Below are 23,741 nucleotides of genomic sequence, written 5' to 3' on the forward strand. Positions count from 1 at the left end.
TACTGACCATGCTTCTCTTGTGGGGGTTGTAGGAGGTGTTAACTTAGACAGGGGCCAGAGTTCCAGGAGCATGAGGGAACGCTTACCGTGTCATGTAGGTAAATTATGACCATCGGGGTTCAGACCTCAGCTGGACTGGAGACCAGCCTGCAATTCCCCACAAGGTCTGACTTTGAAAGTTTTTTCAGGGGTTGCAGGAAGTTTCACATTATGTGATTTAGTTCTGCATAGCATATATTGCAAGGAGCATGGAAGAGCCAAGCATCTGTCAAGTCATAGAACAGACTGCTTCTTAACTCTGTCCCAAAGAGAGAGAGCTTCAGGAAGGCATGGTGGCTTTATTCAGGATATGTGATCAGGCTGAAAGGTACAAGCCCAGGCTCTGACAATCCTCAGTGCCTGTGACTCTGTAATGTTACACGGTGAGAAGGGACTGAGTTTATAGATACAAATAAGACTGCTAAATAGATGACCTTAAAATGTGATAGATCGGGCCATCCTAGAGGCGGAGGCAGACAGATGTCTGTGTGTTTGAGGCCAGTCATGCCTACATAGGGAGTTCCAGGACATCCAGGGCTATTGGGAGAGAACCTGTCTCAAACCAACCAACCAACCAACCAACCAAACAAACAAACAAACAAACAAATAGAAATGGGGCAGATCAATATAAGTTCACTGATGGTCCCAATTTTAGGAAAATAGAACAGAGTTCAGAATTATGTATGGGAAGAGAACTCCACCTGCTACAACAGGCTTTGACGATGAGAAAGCTTATGGGAAAGAGGTTGTATCAAGGACACAAGGGTAATAAGTGATGGAGTTGGGTTGGTTTCAATTTGACATTTTATTGCGTTTCTACAGTGTTCTGAACCCTGTGGGATAGTATAAAGCGAGACCATCTCTGCCTTCAAATGCCATGCAAACCTGGTAACCTGCTTTTAATCCCTGGAACCTATATGTGAACATGATTGAAGAAAATCTATTCTACATGGTCGTCCTCCATCCTCCACATGAATACCATGACAGGCATGCACACATGCATACACTAGTAATAATAAACAAGCATACACATAACTACTTTAAGGAGTGAAAAGAACCATTTGTTATGGGCATATGAATGGTGGTTATGGAGTTGGTGAGGAGGCTCCAGGGTTAGAGATGTATGCTACTCTTGCAGAGGACCCAGGTTCGGTTCCCAGTACCCACTGTGGGCAGATCACCACCACATGGAACTACAGATCCAGCGCATCCGATGCCCTCTGCTGGTCTCTGTGAATGTTGTTCTTATATGTGCACATTATCTGTCCCTCCCTCGACACACATATTCATACCATTTAAAATAAGTCTGCAGTGGTGGTCACCAGTGGGGTCTTAGCAAGGATGATGACCCAGAGAGAAGGCAGAAGATGAAGCTGAGGCAGGAGATCTTCTAAGTGGTTTTTCTATGACTTATAATGCATGAGCTCATTTTTGAAGGACTTTCTCTGTAGAGTCCTTTTACTGCTTGAAGGATACAGGTCTCCAGAGGAATTAGTATTTCTTTCCACAGGCTCACATCACCTCTAACTCCATTTCGAAGGGGTTTATCACCTTCTTCTGGCCTCTGTGGGCTGCTGCACACTCACAGTGCATCTAAACTCCTGCAGGCACACATACATACATACATACATACATATAAATAAAAAATATTTAAAGCAGTAGATTGATATTTTTATACATAAGAGAAGTCATCCAATATGGAAAGACAAATACAGGCAGACTCTGCCTGGGTCAGTTGGCTGAGTCTTACATTTTTCATCTGTCAGTTTCTTACATATTAGAAACCTGTAAATGTCAAGACAAAAGACCAAAACCCAAACCAAAATAAAACAAAACAAACCCACATCCAGCGGTGCAAGACTGCTGAAACAGATCAAAAACATGTTTTTTGTTTTTTTGTTTTTTTTCATTTAACCGTGTAGCTTGCACAAATCATCCTATATTTTTAACATAGCAATTCTGGGTTAAAACAAGGGGCAAACTCAGGGACCAGGGTGGAGTCACAGGCATTAGTGATCCTGGTCCGACATCCCCACTTAATAGCTGAGGGTGTGAGGAAGGACTGACCTATCACGTTCTCTCAGGAGGTTAACACTGGGGCTGTGTTAGCACACATCGGCTGGCTCAGAGCTTGTTCGCGGTTCTCCTGTGTGGCTTTCTTTCCTGTGTGGCCCATGGCGCTCCTAGCCTCCTGCATCACTGGATTCAATTGTGTCTGACCATGCATCACCAGGAGGAGGACTTGGAGCTGGGGTGTTCCTAGTCCCTCTCCATCTTCAGCTGAACCTCCATCTAGCCTGCCATCAGACTGGCCTGCCATCAGACTGGTCTGCCACGGTTTAAACGTCTCCTGACCCCCAGGATCTGATAACAGTGATCCCTCCTTCCTTTTGCTGCCAGCCTAAGACTGGGAACATCTAGCTGCTGCTAGCCATCCCTGCATACGCTAAGCTGCGTTTCTCATTTTGCCCATCTTTTGTGTAGCCAAGTCTCTTGAGTCCCCACCTGGCAAAGCCTGCCGTTTCTCTTTACCTGCTTTGTGAAGCTGATGGCTTCCAGCCACATTGCCAGAGCAGTGAACACCCCCAATCCTCCCAGCCTCCCTTCCAGTTATCCCTTTTCTGAATTAGCCACACTCCGCTTCTGCTGTACGCAACTGAGACTCCTCTCAATGGCAGTGAGCAGGGATGTGGATGGGTTGGTAACTTGTTGGATCTGTGGGTCGGAATCTCTGCAGAGACCCCCAATAAGTGTCCTTTCTGGAAAACCACTCAGGTGGTTCTGCCTCCCAGAGGACTCCTGTCAACATGATTATTAATAGAGACAACTAAGGTGGAGGGGGTGACAGTTGAGGACTTTCACATCCAATGCCTCATCTTAGTCTGTACACCCTTAGGCTCTGGATACAATGAGAAACAGCAAATGGAAAATCCTGTTAAAAACAGAATATTGGTTTTGTTCTCACTTAAATGATGAGCTAACTCATTTCTAAGATGATTAGGTTTATAAGAAGAAAATTTCCCTCATGCATCCGTGGGCTTCTCAGATGCAAGAGTTGTATCAGGCTCTCTCATCTGTGTGTGCTCAGCACCTAGCAAATGTCTAGAATAAATAAGTGCTCAATAAATGTTTATAGGATGCCTCCCCCAACAATATATCACACAGGCAAAGCTGCAATTGTAAACCTCCACAATCAGTTAAACTAAAAATACATGTTCCAAAGACTATAAAATGGGCATAATGGTTTCTTCAGTAATACAAGGAGCCACGCGCTGTGCTATAAACTATACAGAGAACATCAACAATTACCATTCAGTTTTATTATGAATTTGACCTAGAACTCTAGCAGGTCACACAATAACTTTGGCTACTAAAGTGGGATTAATACATGGAAGTGGATCAAAGAGGATAGAGAAGCAACGTAAAGATCTAAAAGCTCAAGTTAGAAGTAAAATTGCGTTGCCATGGGGTGAAAAGGTAATGATATGATCTTCATCATTTAATATTCCAAGGCCAGACGCCTGGTTTTTCAGAAGACCAAGTTCCTTCCATAATTAAGAATTTGATATTCACGAGGGTGTCATATCAAAACCAAACAGTTTAATAGACAAAACCTGTCTTGAACCCCTCCCCCTCACCCCCCCAGAGGATCGCCACTTTTCACTTCTTTGTGAGTGATTTTCCTGACACTTGATAGTTTGCAGGCAGCTCAGCCTGAAGGCCCCTAGTAAAATGAAGTGCAAAATCAAATTACAGGCCTTGATTAAGCAAGCACCAGCGCCTCCTGCACTCTATCCAATTAGATCTGATTTAGCAGGAGAGCTCTGGGAGCTGCAAGAGGCTGGCGAGGGCCATCCCAGGTGACTTTCCTCACTGCTGAACAAGTTTAGTGTAATCTAAAACTAACAATTAGCATGCAGGGAAAGCATCCATTACCACTTTATAGAATTTGGAACTCTTGCAGGTCGGTCCTAAAGGCCCGACCCTGGTGTCACCTTCTCTAGAGAAGATTAGCTGAGGTTCTTCGACAAGATAACCTCCAATTCATTTCAAAATGTTCTCTTGCTACCAAGGTGTATTTGAGAGGAAAATGGAGGTTCACTGAAAAAAGTGATATCAGAGAGGCAACGATAGGAGACCTCACCGCCATGTTATTGTCAAAGCCAGGAAACTGGGCCCCACCCTCTGGGGTCATAGTCTTCCTGAGCCAGAAGGGAGGTAAGGACCTCAGACTTGGGAGACTCATCATCTTCCTCAAAGCAAGGTCTCCTTGGCTACCGAATGTCTACTCCATTTCTATCCCAAGACATTATTAAAAAAAAAAAAATCATGAACGATGTCAAATGTTTTATTGGCCTTTGTGATTTGACTGTGTGGCTAAGGGGTGCAGGTTGGCGGCAGAGCGCGAGTCTAGCGTGTGCAAGGTCCTGGGTTTGACTCCCACAAGATTTTACCATAATTCCATCCAACTGCCTCTGCTGTATGCTCCTGTGGTTAGAGGGTGGTGTGGGTGGCAGAGCCCCAATTGTCAACATGCACACAGGACTCCCACATGCAGAAGAGGCCTGGGGAGGGCAGCAAGTACCCAACCTGGAGGCTAATCTCATTCCCCCCTCTAGTTCTGCCTTAGTTGGACAACTTTAGGCAAATTACTCACTCTTAGGGGAACCTGTCCTGGTCATGTTTAAAAGTCAAATGTGTTACTACTTACCCAAGGTATTTTGAATGATTTAGAAGTGTATTATGTGTAGAACAGCCCCAGGATAGAGTGTGCAAGCCCTCCCCCCTGCCCACCCGCCACCAGGACCTTCCTCCGGGTCCTTCCTGTCTCTTCCTGCACTTCACCTTGTACCAGAATTCGCTTCCATGGCTCCTTCTCTCAGTAGCTAAGAACCCTTCAGAGGACGGGAGGAAACTGGAATTTTCAAGAGTACTACTCTTTGTGCAGACCCACGCGGGTGCTCCACACATGTAGCCTTCTCTGAGAGCGGTGACTTTTAATCGAAGTTGAGGTCAGTGATAGCAAAAGGAGCAAGCATCGCATGAGGGATTTTTCTGAGAGGATCCCGGCAGCCCTAGGCTGTCTATGCAGGAGGCACAGTGCGCTTGGACAGAGCAGGAGCAGTGCTTTGTGGGTAAAGAGAGAAAAGCTTCACTACCTCCCCTACCCCAGCTGACTGGGAGTGCGGCAAAGGGGGTTAGACACAAGAGAGCGAACGCGTGTAACCAGGACGCAGAACCTGGGCGGGAACCGATGGCGAGTGACTTTGAATGCTGAGGGTTTGAACTGTATCGGATAGATCACAAGACCCAGTGATGGTCTCTGAGCGGGAGACGCTTAAGTTGTGTTGCACATGGCGTGTGTGTGTGTGTGTGTGTGTGTGTGTGTGTGTGTGTTACACTCTCCCCAGAGCTGAATGAGGGAGAAAGGGCAGGGATACAAGGCTGAACCTAACTAAACAACCAGGTCGTTGGGTTCCTTCTCCAGCATCCCTGGAATGCCAGTGCAGGAAGATCAAATAACAATAACAGCAAACATTTGCATCATGTAAGTAACCTGGGGTACCTAATGGGACCCTTATATCTGCTCTGTACCCCTGTGGCGGAAAGCTTGGGTCCTCAGGAGCTGAGTTATCTACAGGCAGACTTAAGGGATGATGATTCTAAATACAGTTACAGTAGATAGATGTAAGTCCCTGGAAACAGCTCAGCCTGCCACCACACTGCCCAACACATTACTTTGAAAAACTAGCAATTTAATGATGCGCAGTCGACCATGAAAATAATTAAATGGTCTGGATTTCCTGTTTAGAAGCAAGAGCTCTGAGAATTGTACGAGGTGCTTCATGATCAGGTCCAGCTTGCTAGTCTCTTCCAGGGCCACTAAGGGAAACTATCTTCCACTGCTCAGATGTCCCCTGTGTCTCAAGATGCAGAACTCTCTCTATGCACCTCCACCTACTAACTGCATCCCCCACCCTTCCCTGCCCTGTGCATACCCAGGGAGCTGACCTCTACAGTGTGGCTTAGTAGGTCTTTTGGCTACTAATTCTGCCTCAGATCCATCATGGTAGAGAGGGTAGGGAAGAGCAAGAACCTCCCCAGCATGGCGGGGGGGGGGGGACACTTTGGTGGACTTTTCCTTTGCTCCTCTGTATTCCACGAAGGTACCTAGCCCACGGGGTGGTACTGCCTGCATGCCTTTAGTCCATCCTCTGCAGAAGTACCCTCGGATTTACCTAGAAGTGTACCCCAGTAATCTCGTAGGCAGTTTAAAGCCTGGGCCAACTTGACAATGAGATTAGCAGTCATGGTATGGTTTGCTTCACTCGGCTTCCTAGGCTGCCTGCCTCCTTTTTGCTCACTAAGCAGCCTTCTCCTGGGATTCCCCATGCAGGTTTCTAAATTCTCCCAACCCCTTTCTCATGACTTCTTGGGCCTATAGACGGTAGTGACTGTTAGGAACCGTTACAGACTTTTAAACATGTTAAGGTCCCTGCACTCTCCCCATCTCTTTACAATAGAGCCTTGTTAAGCTTTCCCAGTTCCTCTACTCTGCTCTCAGAACTCTGATACAGTTTTCCACTATTAAGACACTCTCTCCTCTGGGCTCTTGCCTTACCTGACTTTCAACCCCTGGAAAGAAGTATTCTTTTGCAAACAACAGTACAGGTTTCAGTCTATATACCATTTTATTCCCAGCAGGAATATCCCCTTGTTCCCTACCCCCGAGATTAAAAAAAAAAAAAAAAAAAAAAAGATCTGAAAGACAGAATACAAACAGGAGCATGGTCTGGCTCTCATCTCGCTGATCTATTGCTGTTATTTTGATATTAAAATTACTCCTTTCACATTGGCAGGAAAATCATACCGCGCTCCTAGACTGGGAAGGTGGCTGTGAGCTGTACAAAGATCTAGAACTCACACCTCCTCTCCTCGTGCAGAGCTCGTGAGAAATGGGCTCTGACAGTGTCTCCATATATTTTGCAGTCCATACTCAGTAGAGCCAACGGGCGGGATTCTCAACGTGGGCGAATCCATGCAACTGGAAGTGGACTTTGAGCCACAGACAGTGGGCAATCACGATGGAAAGCTCATCGTGACGTATGACACAGGTATGTTGCTGCTGCTTCTTTTCCTTTTAACTTCAGTTCTATGCAGTAAGAAGGGGCAAATGGAAACATACGAGGAAGCTAAGATCCCTTTTGGTGGCATGAGCTTATCACACAAGGAAGCTAAGATCCCTTTTGGTGGCATGAGCTTATAAGATCTGAAAGGTGAAGAGCCAACCACATATGAATGTTCCCACCAGACATGATGCCAAGTCTTGTAGAATTCCCATCCAATTGCCCCACACCGAAAGTCCGAGGAATTCAGGACTCAGGAGGGTGCCTACACCTGAAACCCACAATCATGGGCGGAGGTTATGAATGTGTGCTTGCAGACTTGAAGGCAGTGTCCCTCAGCCCCTGTGTGCTTTCTGTTTTATGCGTAGCTCCGTTTGCCTGCTTTTAAAATGCATGTAAATCCCAGTTCAAAATATTCTTGTATGTACCCAGTACTCTACTTAAAACCCCAGTGGTCTTAATCCTTGCATCAAGCAAGTGTTGTCCTTAATTAGCATCTCACACAAATCCTGGACCGTATCTGTTGCCACTCACATGTTCTCAATGATCACATCCCATAATTCATCCTGGGAATTACATTGGGTTTGGGGTTTTTTGTTTGTTTGTTTGTTTGTTTGTTTGTTTTGTTTTTTGCTAATGTTTCACTTACAGCCACATAGACTGCTGTCTTTTGAAATATGCAGATATAGAGGTACTCAGCCAGAAAGCCAGAATGGAGCTAGCCATGACATCTAGGTCATGGGTCAGAGTTGGTGGCTTTGTACGTTTGTGTCAGAGCAAGACAATTCAAGTCCTTCCCTTAGTACCCATAGTTAAATGGTCCTGGCTACACCTTGGCCAACACAACACCCTTACACAGCCCAGTGGCATGGCGGAATATCTTACCTGTTTCTGTCAGCTGTAATTCACTGGATGCCAACCAGAGACCCAAGGTGACCCAGCTTAAACAAAAGATGACCCTTTTGACCCACATAGGTAAAAACACTTGTCATAGCACAGCAGGACATGGCTTTCCAAAGTGTCTGGGCCGGTTTACATGGAGTCTGCCAGCAAAGGCTGAGCGTTGCAGGTACCTCCCGTTCTCAGCACTGGCTACCGCTGTGTTCGCCTTCGATGCTCTAGACCTGTAAACTGGAGTCAAAAGAACGGCTTCAATTTTCATTTCTCTAATTTATGACATAAGGCATCTTTTGGGGGATAACTGGCCATTTCCTGTATCGTTTTCGTTTGTTTAAATCTTCTGCTTGTTTTTTTCTTTTATTATGCATTTGTAAGTAACCTAAGTAAACAATCTAAAGTTACATCAGGAAGATGTAAGGTTCTTTTCTCCCAGGACACAGCATGCCTTTTAATTTCTCCACTGACAATCCTTGATGAGTAATGAGTTTTAATTTTAATAAAAATCTGTTGCCATCTTGTTTTTCTTTTCAGATAAATTTTTTGTTTTCTCCTTGCTAAGAAGTCAGCCTTTGCTATTCAGTGGTCATGAATACATTCCATGTTTGTGTCTATGAGCAATATGGTTTTAGCTCCTATGCGTAGGCTAAAGATCAAACTTTGACTTAACTTTCTGAGAGAGACCAGGCGTCACTTGCTTATGTACGCTATCAGCCTCCCTGACTCTCATTACCTTGCTCTTGATCAGTGTTCTCTAGTGGACACCCTGTGAAATTAAAACAATTTCCTTCACTCCCTGGGTTTCTGGGTGGACATTGGGTTTCTAGCAAATGCCATTATTGACATTACCAAAGGTTAGCTGGTCTTTATCCTTCTAGTATTATGATTGATTGAAAATGCTGCTTTCTGATATAAATACAAATGTTCACCTCTGATAAATCACTGAGATAGATTTGCTAATGTTTTGTTTGAGAGGTTGGTGTTTGCTCTGGCTGTTTGTGTGTGTGTGTGTGTCAACTTGACACAAGCTAGAGAAAGGAGCCTCTGCCGATAAAATGCCTCCATGAGATCCAGCTGTAAGGCATTTTCTCAATTAGTAATCAGTGGGGGAGGGCCCAGCCCATTGTGTGTGGAGCCATCCCTGGGCTGTTGGTCCTGGGTTCTGGAGAGAAGCAGGCTGAGCAAGCCATGAGGAAGGAAGCCAGTAAGCAACATCCCTCCATGGCCTCTGCATCAGTACCTGCCTCCAGGTTCCTGCTCTGTTTGAGTTCCTGTCCTGACTTCCTTTGGTGATGAACAGCAATGTGGAAGTGTAAGCTGAATAAACACTTTCCTCCCCAACTTGCTTTTTGGTTATGGTGTTTCATGGCAGCAATAGAAACCCTGATTAAGACAGTATTCAAATTTGTGAGAAAAAAAAAACTATACTCTAATTTTCTTTTTATGTAATAGCTATCTCAGATTTTAGCCTGATGAAACAAATTGGTCTTTAAAAACAAACAAACAAACAAACAAACAAACAAACCAAGTTTTGAGTGAACAGGAATTATTATCTTATTTTATTCTTTGGGAGAGCCCCTTTTAAAGACTTGTGTTGTTACTTTCTTAAATGGCTAAGAAGTTCTCTGTCCAAGCCATGCTTTTCTTTTGCAAAAGAGGTACAGATTCTTAATTACTGGCTCGTATTTCTCAAACCACCTTTAAGGATATTTTGTCATACTTTGAGATCTTAAGTTCCAAGCTCAGGATTGTTCAGAACAGCCACTCCTGGTCTTTGTGATGCTGGTAAGCCGGCTGGCTGCCCTCCTTCCTCCTTAGCGATGGGGTCTGTCGCTGTGGCTGTATTGGTTTTGTTCACTTGCTCGGAGGGCCAACTTTTCTTTGATTTTTTCTCTGCACTTCACATTTTTGAAACCTTATTTCTTTTTCTTCTTTATTATTTCCCCAGGCTTCTTGTGGTGGTTCTCAGTCTTAGGGGAGTGCTTAGAACACTGACTTTCAACATGTACTCTTTCAGCACTTTATAATATGTACACTTAAGACAAAATTCTTTTATCTAAAACTGGCTTTATCTTCATTGCATATATTTTAGTAGGCCTCATTTTCCTGGAAAGTTAAGTATTTAAAATCTGCTGTTTTTCGTTTTTCTTAGACCCAAAAGGTAGTTAGCAAAACAATGCATAATCGTCAAACTCTTGGGAATTTTATAGCCAGTTGCTTTGTATTTTTGTTTATTTGTTTTTTTATTTCTTCTTTAATTCTACCAGTGTCAGAAAATGAATTCAGTATGATTTTAGTCCTGGAACCTAACTGAGACTAACATTATGGCCCAGAATGTGTTCGAGCTTGGTAAATGTTCCCTGTATTTGGAGCAGGTTACATGCTTCATAAATGACAATTAGGTCAAGCTTACTAATAACCATGGCAGTTGGCCCATAGCTCTACTAGCTTTTTATCTCTTTTGGACAGCTGGTGAAAGTTACTAAAAATCACAAGTATAATTATGGATTTAGCATTTCAACTTTAGTGCCACCAATTTTCACTTTGGCATTTTAAAACCATAATGCTTGCTATGTATACGTGTTGTATTGATGCAACTTCCTGTTGAATTAACCGTTTTATTATGATGGTACCTTACTGTTAGTGAGAGCTCTGGCATTTGTGCAGTAGAAAAGCTTCCTTTTGATTGATGTGGCTATGCAACGCTCTTTCTAATCCTTTCGCTTCAAACTTCCCCACGTCTTCTTATTTAAAGTTTGACATTTAGAAGAATCAATTCCCCAAGTGGATATTTTTTAATTGACTCTGAAAATCATCCTTTTATCATTATTACTTTATATTATTATTAAATCTTTCCATTTGGCCCTTTTATGCTGAATGAGATTCCTGACACCTGACATATTTGGATTGAAGTTGCTGACCACTGTTATTATAAGCACTGTGGGAAAAACGATGAATTGAATTTTAACTGCCACCTTCCTATTATTAGCTATTGGTGTCAATAGGTAGTGACATTTAGAAATGAGTGCTTATATACTCAATCAATTATGTATTTTTCCCATCTTCATATCCACAGGTTTATACAATATCAATTTTGGTTTTGTCGGCCCATAAAACTAATGTATCAGGGGAAAAAATGTTGCCCTAAGAATAACCTTTAATTTTAATCCAGGAGTTTGAAAGGGAATAACATGGGCTTTTGTCCTCCCAAAAGTATTAGTTTATTAACAACTTACTTTAAAAATACTGCTCATTTCATTTTTAACTCATGCTTGTAATATGTTAATGTGTGTAAACATATCTAACGTAAAATGCTCTAATTTTGGAGTATAATTTATGAGTAAATGAGTCTTAATTTAGAAAAGTTTTGTTACGTTTTGAGATTAGTCATTTTAGGTTTTCACATGATAGAGTCAAAGCTTGAAAAGCCAGTCACAATCTGACCCAGTCAACATCCAGTCCAGTCACAGTCTAATCCAGTCCCAATCATATCAGTCACAATGTAACCCAGTCCCAATGGAACCCAGTCACAGGCAACCAGTCCCAATCATATCAGTCACAATGTAACCCAGTCCCAATGGAACCCAGTCACAGGCAACCAGTCACAATGTAACCCAGTCACGGGCAACCCAGTCCAGATTTTAGGGGGAAACTGGAGCCCTGTGACATTGAGTGGCTTCCTGAAGGCTACATATCTCATCCAACATCCAATTAAAACTCAGATGTGGACTCTGAGCTCTGAGAACTGTCCTTTCCCACCCCAGGGCCGTCTCCCTAACCCCTTGTATTACTATACAACCACTTTCCTCTTTGATTCCCTGGCTTTGAAACGCAAACCATTCTCACAGAGGGCCTGGATTCCGGTTTCCCTTCTTAGAAGTATTTGGAGTGATACCTATATTTACACTGCTATCCTGTGCTGAAGGACAGGCAGTTTGAACCACAGTGAATACTTTGTGTATTGAAGCTTAGCTAGTCTTGGAGAAGTTCATGACCATGACCTGAGGTGCGTCTGCCAACTGTGGAAAAATGAGTGATCGTTCTGAAGACTGAAGACAGTATTGCTTGCATAAAATGAGCTGCCAATAAGAATATGCTCTCATCTGTGTGGTAGGTTATCAATGGCCAGAACCTTACATTAGTGGAGAGCAGTAATGACTGCCTAAGCACAGGCCCCATGGAGTCCTTCCAGACAGCAGTGGCCTTTGTCTTCCCTTGTCACCGCGTAATCATGAGACGGAGCCCTCTGCAGCTGCTTGAACTATGGATTGATTTCAGGAAGGACATTTAATATGGGCTGTTGATGAATGGCTTTTCTTTATGCTTCCTCAAACAAGGTTCTAGAAGAAAGCTCACTGAATTCTCCTCAGCGGGAAGTGCTCAGTCATATTTCCAACAGTTGTATTTGTCCCGTCAGCTATGTCCTCCCCCTGGACATGTTCTTGATAAACCACAGCTTTCAATTCTGTGCTTTCTGTGACAGGGGTTTGAGCCAGTGCCCTGGTACTTAGGGGCGTCAAATGTAGTGCTTCACAAATGCCTGATATTTGCCCACTCACATTTGCCTGAACCAGAATTCTCTCCCCCTTTTCTTCCCCCTCTTTGTCCTTGGAGTGTTAATACATAGTAAAATTGAGTTTGCTCAGACAGCTGCTATTTCTCAGATATAAGTTACCTTTAACTGTATACTCTGTCCCGCAGAAGAGATTACACATAGAACTTCTCAAAGTTATACTGATAAGAGCAAAACAAAGCAAGGGGCATGTGGTGGCCCTTGTCACGTGGGAGGTTCAAGGCCAGTCTAGGCTCTATCTTCTAAACCTGGAAGAATGAGACAAAAGCAAGACAACATGTGCAATAGTGTCATTGCATGCCTGACACATGTACAATAGTGTCACTGCATGCCTGACACATGTACAATAGTATTGTTGTATGTATGAAACCTATGCATGCCTGAATCATGTACAATAGTGTCATTGCATGCCTGACACATGTGTAATAGTGTCATTGCTTATATGACATACACTCATCTGCTGGGGCCATCCACTACCTCTGGCTTTTCTGAGATGGTCCCTGAACCTTTGGTGGAGGGGTGCAGTATAGATTCTCATTTAAACCTTAGCACTCCACTGTCTCTTATTCTCTGCATGACCAGTTGTGGATCTCTCTGTTAATTCCCAACTCCAGTCGAGGAGCCATTGTCAATGATACCTGCTGGGGGTCGGGGAAAAAAGATTCCTTTCCCCCCCCACCCACCCAGGGATGCAGCCTCTGAGAGTCTACCAATGCTCCAGTAGATGCCCTTCACACATGTGTATGCAGGCAGCACCAAGAGAATCAGTGGGTTTATTTTTTAAAAATGAGCACATGACGTTGGGAGGGGGAGAACTTGGAAGAAGGAAGTGGAGGGAGGAATTGATCAAAACACGTTATATACACATATGAAAGCCTCAGATTTGTGTCAAATTAAACTGAGAGGTGGAAACAGTACCTGAGTCCTGCAGGACAGACAGACAGCTCAGTGGCTCAAGTGCTGAGAAACTTTATGTAACCCGAGACAAATGGTGTGAAGAAACATATAGAGAAGACATTCTGCATGGCTACGGGAGGGTCCATATCCCCCACTGTTAGGAGTCTCAGCTAGAGTCACCATCAAGGACTTCCTGGAATCCCCAGTGGAGGGAAAAGGACACCAACCCACTCACAAAACCTTCCATCCCAAATTTGTCCTGACCACAAAATATGCAGAGACAAAGATGGAGCGGAGTCTGAGGGCACAGCCAAACAATGGCTGGCCAGACTTGAGACCTATCCCATGGGCAAGAACCCATCCCTGACACTATATTAATGATATCCTGCTATGCTTGCAGACTGAAGCCTAGCATAACTGTCCTCTGAGAGGCTCCACCCAGCAGCTGACCAAAACAGATGCAGAGATCCATAGCCAAACGTTAGAGCTCAGGGAGGCTTGTGGAAGTGTTAGGGGTGGGGGAGAAGAACTGAGGGACCTGGAAAGAGTAGGGACTCCATAAGAAGACCAACAGAGTCAACTAACCTAGACCCTTGGGGCTCCCAGAGACTGAACCACCAATCAAAGAGCCTACATGGGCTGGACCTAGACCTCCCTGCATATATGTAGCAGATGTGCAGCTTGGTCTTCATGCAGGTCCCCTAACAACTCTAGTGGGGGCTGTCCCTGACTCTGTTGCCTGTCTGTGGATCCCGTTCCTCTAATGGCCTCAGTAGGAGAGGATGTACCTAGTCCTGTAGTGACTTGATATACCAGGTTGGGTTGGTACCCAGGAGGTGCATCCTCTTTCTTAGAAGAGAAAGGGGGAGGAGCTGTGTGAGGGAGTAACTGGGGGAGCTGCGATCAGGATGTAAAGTGAATGAATAAATAAAATTAAATGAATGAATGAATGAATGAATAAATGAAAAGCAGACATTCATCACTAGCCCATAGTAAATGTCCTTCCTGAGATTAGTAGCATGAGGCAACTTCATTGTACATAAAAAAGGACATTTTTTTTTTGCTGAACATTTGGTTACTTGAATGAGCCAGAGAAACAGGAACCAACGCCAGGTGGGGTTGTTGTCCCCACAGAGGTGACATTAACCACTGTCAGAGTCGGGAAATGGAGCTGTGGGCCTGCTCAGCATTTTAAGAGTATTCCATCTCTTGTTACAGAGGAGATATTTCAGTTTGGGAGCCAGACATTGGTCGGTAGGCTTTTCTCCCAAACGCAAGATGACGGATGGGTCATTATTAGCTACATAAATGTATCCAACGGTCATAATGCTGGTTCCTCATGGGGCGGCTTACCGGTCATTTGCATGTTTTATTTTGTTCTCCTTTCTAAAGATACAAAGGAATTCTTTTTCATCCCCGTGAAGGCTAATAACAGAATACCAGAAAGTAATACAGTGAGCAATTGAGCCGGATACACTCTGCAAGCGGAATGCGTAAATAGCACCCATTCTGAGCATCTCTGCAAGCTTGCTTCTGTGCATCCTCTCTCTACTGTGTGTCTGTCAGAATTATGATACACCATTATAATTAGAATGTTTAGAGATGTCACTGTAAAAAATATTTTAACATGGCTGGAGAGTCAAGGGAAGCCTTCTCAGACCCAGTTTTCCTTTCTCTATTCCTTTTTCTTTTTCTAAGACAGGGTTTCTCCGAGTAGCCCTGGCTGTCAACTCTGTAGACCAGGCTGGCCTTGAACTCAGAAATCCACCTGCCTCTGCCTTCCAAGGGCTGGGATTAAAGGCGTGGCCACCACTGGTCAGCCCCTTTCTCTGTTCCTTCTTCCTTGGTTTAGGGTAGGAATCTTTGGTTGTCAGGGGTGTGTTATGGGAAAGATTCTCACATCATTGGGTGTTAGGATTTAAAGGGACAGTAGAGGACTTTGTCCCAGGGACAGGGAGGGGCCCAGACAAGACTTGCTACTGAGCTGTATTGCCAGCCTAGAGGGTGTTTCTTTTTTTAATTTTTCTTTTTCTTTTGAGAGTATAATATAATTACATCATTTCCCAGTTTCCTTTCTTCCCTCCACACCCTCCTGTATACCCCCTCTTGCTCTCTTTCAAATTCATGGCCTTTTCCCCTTTAATTGTTTCTACATGCATGTGTGCATGTGTGTGTGTGTGTGTGTGTGTGTGTGTGTGTGTCCCAAATATAACCAGCTCAGTCTGTATATTACTTGTGTGCATGTTTTCAGGGCTGACCATTTGGTATTGGATAAGCAGTGGGTGCGCTCCTCCCTGGGGAGGACGATTCCCCACCCCTCCCCCACCCCTGCTCTCAGCACTCCTTGTTGCCTGTAGTTCCTTGTGTGGTGTTGAGGCCTCGTGATCTCTCTCCTGCCCGTGGTCACATGTCCACTGTTGTTCTGGTTCAGCTCACACTTAGGCAGTCGTGCTGGTGAGACTCTACGTGTGTAGCTTCTGACACGATTACGAGGCGGCACAGTCTCACAGCAGATCCCCCAATCCTCTGGCTTTTATAGTCTGTCTACCCTCTCCTTCCATGTTGTCCCCTGAACCCTAGGTGTGGAAGTTGATTTATAAATGTATCCTCTGGGATTGGACTCCTGCCTTTTGCTTTGTCATGGTTTTGTGTAAAGGTCTCCGTCTCCTGGCAAAAGAAGTTTCCTTGATGGGGCGCGAGGACTGCACGTATCTGCGGGTATAGAGACATGTGTATATACAGCGGGGTCAGGGGTTATGCTGGTTGGGTAAAGCGTCAGTTGTCAGATCTCCTTCAAGACCTTATGGGTTTACCCCTTGTCCTGGGTAGCTGTCCAGGTAACGGGTACCAGGCCTGACTTCCCTCCTGTTGAGTGAGTCTTCAGTAATTAAAGAGCTGTTGGTGACCATTAATGGATGCATGCCACTACTTTACCCGGAAGGTTATCATGCCATGCTAGGCATCGTTGTGGTTCAGAGACATCATAGCTGGGTAGGACTGTTGGTTGCCTTTCTCTTTTAGAAACTGGCATGGAGCCCTCTGGTACCACAAAAGCTAGTCCTCAGGCTAGAGGCCTTCAGGTCAGCTCCAGCTCAGGGCCTCTGGCTCCTGCATCTGAAGTACATGGTGTCTTCAACAATAGAGACTAGCCTTCTACTTCTGGGAGAGGGCAACCAAGGGCAATAGTGATGGTCTATAGTGTTTGGGGATCTATTGGACCGCCCTTGTCGCTGACATGCTGGACTTGTGGTTTGAATTTGAAATTCCTCCGTAGGCTCATAGTGCCCGGCTGGTGTTTGGGAAGGCTGCAGAACTGTTAGGAGACAGAGATTCCCTAGAGGGAGGTGTCCGCTGGGAGGCAGGTCTTGACGTTTGATGACCCAGCCTTACTTCCTGTCTGCTCTCTGATTCCTGACTTTGGATGTAATATGTCAATTGTCTCAATCTCCTGCCTCTATGCCTCCCCAACCATGTGGACTATATCCCCTCAAACTCTAAATAAACCCTCCACACTTCAGTTATGTCCTGTCAGGTATTTGTCATAGTGACAAGCGAAGTAGCTCGCGTAGCTGGTGAGCTCGGATTGCCCCATTTTAGCTTCATAAAGAAAGGGATGAGGAATTTGCATTGAGCGGTAGGTATGCATATGACAATGCTAAATTTGACTCTGCTGTGGCCGAGATATGAGCAGCGTTCATTCACCCTCCCCAACAGCTTGTTCCCTTGAGACTCCATAGCTCCCCACATCCATTTTACTTCACATACCCACATCCTCTGTTATCTCCAAGTTCTGAAGCCACAGTGAGGGATGTATTGTGCGCACAGCTAGCTTCACATTTAGTTTGGGGAAATTAGTTTTGCTCATGTTTGGCTTTGTTTGATTGATAGTAGTAAATCTGGCAAAATGTAATGTGATACCTTCCATGAAATTTATTTTTTCCTGGGACATAATAAATGATTCTTGCGGTGCTGCACCCAACACCGGAAACTGAAGCAGAGTGGGAACAAGGAGTCCAAGGACACAGAGAAGTGCCAGCGTAGACACACACAGCCTCTGCATCGCCACAAACACACCACCACCTTTATCCTGTGCCTCTTAGATAGCTAGGGTATGGAAAAACCCTTTAAAGGTTGTGTTTAGGCAAATGCATATCAAAACAAGTATCCTAACAGTTTGGGGACAAAAGAAGAGCTGTCACTCCCTCCTTGTCTTAGTTACTCTTCTATTGCTGTGATGAGACACCATCACCAAGGCAATTTGTAGAAGAAAGTATTCATTGGTGGCTTACAGTTTTAGAGGGTGAGTCCATGACCATCATGGCAGGGAGCACAGCAGCAGGCAGGCAAATAGGGATGATGCTGGAGTAGCAGCAGAGAGCTCACATCCTGAGACACAAGGTACACACATTCATATACACCCACACACCGAGAGAGAGAGAGAGAGAGAGAGAGAGAGAGAGAGAGAGAGAGAGAGAGAGAGGAGAGAGAGGAGAGAGAGGAGAGAGAGAGGAGAGAGCATGCTAACTGGAAATGATGTGTGGGCTTTAGAAAATTCAAAGCCACCCCCCAGTGCCATTCTTCCTCCAAAGGCTACACCTCCTAATCCTTCAACACTAATTAGGGACTAAGCATTTCAGTATATGAGCACATGGGGGCCATTCCCATTCAAACCGCCATACTCCTCTTTTTTGGATCAGATGGATTTTGGAAAATAACGGGAAAAAAAAGTTCTTGGAAAAAGATTAAGTAGTTACTGTATTTCTGGCCAGGCACATTGTTGCTGTGCGCAAGCCAACCTGGTCACACTCATCTGTGGGATTTGTGGATTGGTGTGAGATAGGCCCTTCAGCCTTTTATCCTTTGATTTTTTTTTTTTTTAATACAACAAAACACCTCAAGTGGCCACAGAAGCAGAACAAGCAAAGCCATGTTATATAATACATATTAGATTAACTCCCCTCAACAGGCTTCCACACAAGTTTCTTTGAAGGGCTCTATTTTTTATTCCTTGTAACTAAAATATAAATTTGAAGCCACCTTGTTACCTTCTCTAATCTACTGTCCACATCCAGTGTAGGGGACTTCATTATCCCTGTACAATGTCCTACAGCTGGGTGAGATTTTCTTTTTGAATAAATACCTACAGGTACAGTTGCTGGGTGACAAAGACATTTTCTATGACATTTTCCTCAATAGTAGATTGACTCAAGCAACCATACCAATTTATATTTTCCTCAGCAAACATGAGAAGTTTCGTTTTCCACATCTTTACCAACCTAATACCAACAGGGTACTGTGAAACTGTTTAATTTTTGTTAACATGCTTGATTATGGGATGGCATCTCAGTTTACATTCATTGTATTATTGGGCTACAGCAGTTTTACATGTTTATTGTAAGCCCTACAACAACTACAACAACAATAATAATAATAATAATAGTAATAATAATTCACTAAAGATTTTAGATTGGTAATATAGTCATATGTTTAAAAAAACCTGAAACATTGCCAAAGTATCTATTTAGAATTCTTGTTTTCATATGTTCCCATTTGCCCAGCCCGCTACCATTTTATTAGTTTCTTGAACAGTTTTTATGCAAATAAATGCAAATGTGAATGCACGGCATCTTCCTTCTGCACATAAAATATAAAACACAATATAAATTGTTCTGCACACTTTTCCATCTACTAATGCACCTATAGATCCTTCCTCAAGCCTGTGTGCGTGTTATACACACACTGAGCACTGCTTTCAGAGGGACGGTGTTATTCTGACCCGTAAGTCACATTCTCACTCTGTGCTTGCTAAGAACAGCACCATTTTAAACACCCAGCTCATCTCAGGACACAGTCCTAGGAGTGAGACACAGAGCTGACAGTATGGCGATTTCGGTTGAATTTTGATCCACATTACCAAACTCAACGCTGGGAATGGAGGAGGATAGACCATTTCATGTTCCCTTCCCCTCTGACAAGAAACTGCATTTTCAAACATTTTTTTTTAATTTTAACCAATTTAGTGTCTATATTTATTTGTGTTTTGAGGGTCCTAATATAAGCTCATTTTTATTTGTGTGTCTTTCATTAGAGCAAATGTGTTCATCTTTTCAGCATACGTAGCATCTTTTTATATTTCCAGCTTTGTAGCCTTATCCCAATCTATTGAACTGTCTTCTTGATTTTCAAAGGTGTATTTTTTCTTTTTAATAGTGTTTAAGATTTTCCACACAATGTATTTTGATCACATTCAGCATCTCCTCTCTCTTCTCTCAGACCCTCCTCTTCCCTACCCACCCAACTTTGTATCCTCTTAAAACAAAAGCCATCATTCACGGTTTGTGCTACCTGTGTGCTCGGTCATGTGTTGTCACCTACTGGTGTGTGTTAGTTCTACTAGGGGCCGTACCCCTAATGTAGACTGACTCTCCTTCCTGAGCAGCAGCCAGTTGCCAGTAGATCCTTATCTAGGATTCCCCACCTCTCCAAACCCTGGATGTTGTCTGGTACCAGCTAGTGCCTGCCCTGTGTGTGCTGCTGTAACTGTTAGTTTGTATGTGCAACTGCCCTGCTGAGTCTCATTGTAGTCATCCACCACCTCTGGACCTACAATCTTTCTGTCCTTTCTTCTGCACTACCCGTTCTTTGGGATAAGGAGGCAATATGACCTAGATGCCCCATGTAGGGCCAAGAATTCCACAGCCTCTTATTTATTCTTTGGCCAGTTGTAGGTCTTTGTTAATTACCATATACTAAAAAGAACCTTCTTTGAGGAGGGATGAGGGGCACACAGATCAATAGGTAGAGCACCAATTAAGTCATTCAAAGTCAGTTTAATACTATGACCACTTAGAGTAATAGTAGCAGGTTCCTGCTAGGGTCTATGACCTACCCATCCATAGTTTCTCTCTACATTCAGATACTCTCCATCAGATGCATAACTAGTAAAGGTTTTTCTGTTCTGTGAGGTGCCTCTTCACTCAAATGACGGTGTCTTTGCTGTAGAGAAGCTTCATAGTTTCATGAGACCCCGTTTATTAATTTCTCTTCTTTTTGCTTATGCTCCTATGGTCCTGTTCAGGAAGCCCTTTCCTGGACCAGTGAGTTCAAACCCAGTCCCTACCCTGTCTTTTACCAGATCCAGGGCATCAGACTTTATAGACTTTTCAAACTGTGTTTTCAGTTTTGCAAATTTGTTTCCAGCATCAATGAAGGACATATCATTTCTTCCTTTGAGTCACGATAGATTTAAACCAAATGCAGACATGCCATTGTTTAAAAGCAAGGAGAGCATTATGAAAGGACCCAGAAAGTGAAAGGCGCTCTGTCTTTAAAGGAATGCTCTTCTTCCTGGTGGCAAACCCTTCAGCTGAAATTAGGAGAACTGGAGGCTGGAGAATGGCATCGTTAAAGTGCTGAGGGAAAACAAGGTCAAGCTGGGCCATTTTTAGCATTCCAGTATCCTTGGGAGTTAAAAACAAAATAACGACATTTTCAGACAAAAAATTAGAACCTGAAAAAATTCTATAGACTTCCTGGTTGTCATATTTCCCCTTGGTCAGGCTGGATTACATTCCATTATCTTTAAATTGCTGCTATTTCAGTTAACACATCAGGTATAACTCTATTCTTTTATTCAAAAGATATATTAATTATTCACTTTACATCCTGATCACACCCTCTCCCGCCCCTTCTCTCCTCCCTGTCCTGCTCTTACAAGTTCCTCCCCCCCCCATTACCTCCTCCGTTTCTCTGAGGAGAAGGGGAAGTCCCCCTCCGGTACCACCCAACCCTGGGACATCCAGTTGCAGCAGGCCTAAGCCACCTCCTCTCCCACTAAGGCCCAACTAGGTACTCCAGGTAGGGGGAAGGGATCCAATGGCAGGCAACCGAATCAGAGACAGTCTCCACTCCAATTGTTAAGAATTGTTAAAATGAAAATCAAGCTTATACATCTGCTACAGATGTGTAGGGGGCCTAGGTCCAGCCTTTGCTTGCTCTTTGGTCGGTGGTTCAGTCTCTGTGAGTCCTCATGGTCCCAGGCTAGTTGACTCTGTAGGTCTTCTTGGGGTGTCCGTGACCCCTCCAGCTTATTCAATCCTACCCCCTACTCTTTTCTACAAGACTGCCTAAACTCTGCCTGATGTTTGACCGTGGGTCTCTGAATCTGTTTCCATCAGCTGCTGGATGAAGCCTCTCAGGAGACCATTATGCTAGGCTCAACCATAGCATAGCAGAGTATCGTTAATAGTGTCCGGGCAGGCTCTCTCACATGGGATGGGTTTCAAGTTGGGCTAATCATTGTCTGGCCATTCCCCCAATCTCTGCTCCATCCTTTATCCCTGTGCATGTTAAAGGCAGGACAAATTTTGGGTTAAAGGTTTTGTGAGTAGGTCTATTCTTAAAGGCGGTGTTTTGTCTTTTTCTGCTTTCAGGATTTTGTCTTCAATTTCCTGTGGTTTTGTTGTAATATATTTAGGTATACATTTCCTCTTAGTCTACCCCATTTTAATTCCTCTGGGTTTTGGAACTATCAACTGATGTCCCAAATTCCAGGAAACTCTTAGCCATCATCTCTTGAAATATTGCCTTGGCTAGATGTAACCATCTCCATCCTGAGGTCCTCGAGAGCCCCCTACACTCATGTTATTTTCTTATGCTTTTATACTTTTTGAACTAGTTTTCATTTCACTGATTTCTCTCATAAAAATAGAAATTCTCTTATTATGCATATCCTTTAAAGGTTCTTACCCTCCTTTGCTGTCTTTTTTTCTTGTTAAATTTTAGGCCATTTTATTTCATTTTTCATCTGTAAGTCCTCAAGTATGACTGTTCTCCACATTTTAGATTCTTTCTTAGTCTCCCATTTTCTGGGTACAGCTTTCACATCATCTACTGATTTTTATGAACATGCTAAGTGTGATTGGTGTGTGGCCTCTCTCTGATGGTGCCTGGTGTCTGTTCTTGGCAAGCCTGCCTCTGTGTTATTCACGTGTTAGTAGTTCTAACGTGTGAGGTCTCACTTCTTTGCAAGCATCATTATATTTGGCTGTGTGCTGTTGGAAAATTTAAAATTGTGGTTGTAGATTCCTTCCGCTGAAGCAGTAGTTCTCAACCTATGGCAGATGTGACCCCTTTGGAAGTCAAACATTCCTTTTCACAGAGACTGCCTAAGACCATCAGAAAATACAGATGTTTACATGAACCCATAACAGTAGCAAAATTACAGATATGAAGTAGTAAGGAAATAATTTTATGGGGGGAGGGTCACTGCATCATGAGGAACTGTATTAAAAAGGAAGATTGAGAACCACTCACTGCTCTAGAGAAAAATGAGTTATTTCTCCGCTTTATCCCAGGTCAGAATCAGTGAGTGACATAAACTTGAAGCTTGAGGTGTTCTGTAAAGTGTGGGTGATTTCAGCAAGACAGTCTGACAGTAAACCATGGAGATGGAGGGCCATCTCCATCTGGTTCACCCTCATTTGGGGGTGCAGTTCTTTTAGTAACAGAATTTATAGGGAAGGTCTTCTTATTTATCTTGTCTACTAATTCATAAATGAGCCCAATGTCATCACACTTAAATATGTAAATGCGAACAGTGAGTTTTCACCAATTATCACATTTCCCTCCCCAGAAAGTCTGATTTCTTTTTTTTTATGAAGGATGTCCATAGAAACATGGGTAATTCTTACCTCTAAACTGCAGGCCTAGGCTTTTGTAAGGAGAATGAGACATTTCAGTTTCTTTGTGCATGGTTTTATGTGCTTAAATTTGATTATCTGTTTATCAATCTATCTACCATCTATTGGTCTACGTTTATCTGTCTATCTATCTATCTATCTATCTATCTATCTATCTATCTATCTATCTATCTATTTATCTATCTATCTATCTATCTATCTGTCTGTCTGTCTGTCTTAGTGAGGGTTTCTATTCCTGCACAAACATCATGACCAAGAAGCAAGTTGAGGAGGAAAGGGTTTATTTGGCTTACATTTCCATTCTGCTGTTGATCACCAAAGGATGCAGGACTGGAACTCAANCAGGTCAGAAAGCAGGAGCTGATGCAGCAGCCATGGAGGGGTGTTCTTTACTGGCTTGCTTCCCCTGGCTTGTTCAGCCTGCTCTCTTATAGAATCCAAGACTACCAGCCCAGAGATGGTCCCACCCACAAGGGGCCTCTCCCCCTTGATCACTAATTGAGAAAA

The 23,741-nt window shown here is 43.7% G+C and overlaps 1 protein-coding gene across 1 annotated transcript in view; it reads left to right on the forward strand.

Annotated features, from left to right (window-relative positions):
- The window catches only part of Hydin (HYDIN axonemal central pair apparatus protein), a 347,979-nt gene that overhangs the window by 62,166 nt on the left and 262,072 nt on the right, over positions 1-23,741 (forward strand). Inside the window, 1 exon segment of the mRNA XM_021220225.1 lies at positions 7,030-7,154. Within this exon segment, the coding sequence (XP_021075884.1) occupies positions 7,030-7,154 (125 nt within the window).

The sequence above is a fragment of the Mus pahari genome, chromosome 20 (genome assembly GCF_900095145.1).
Source record: "Mus pahari chromosome 20, PAHARI_EIJ_v1.1, whole genome shotgun sequence".
NCBI lineage: Eukaryota > Metazoa > Chordata > Mammalia > Rodentia > Muridae > Mus > Mus pahari.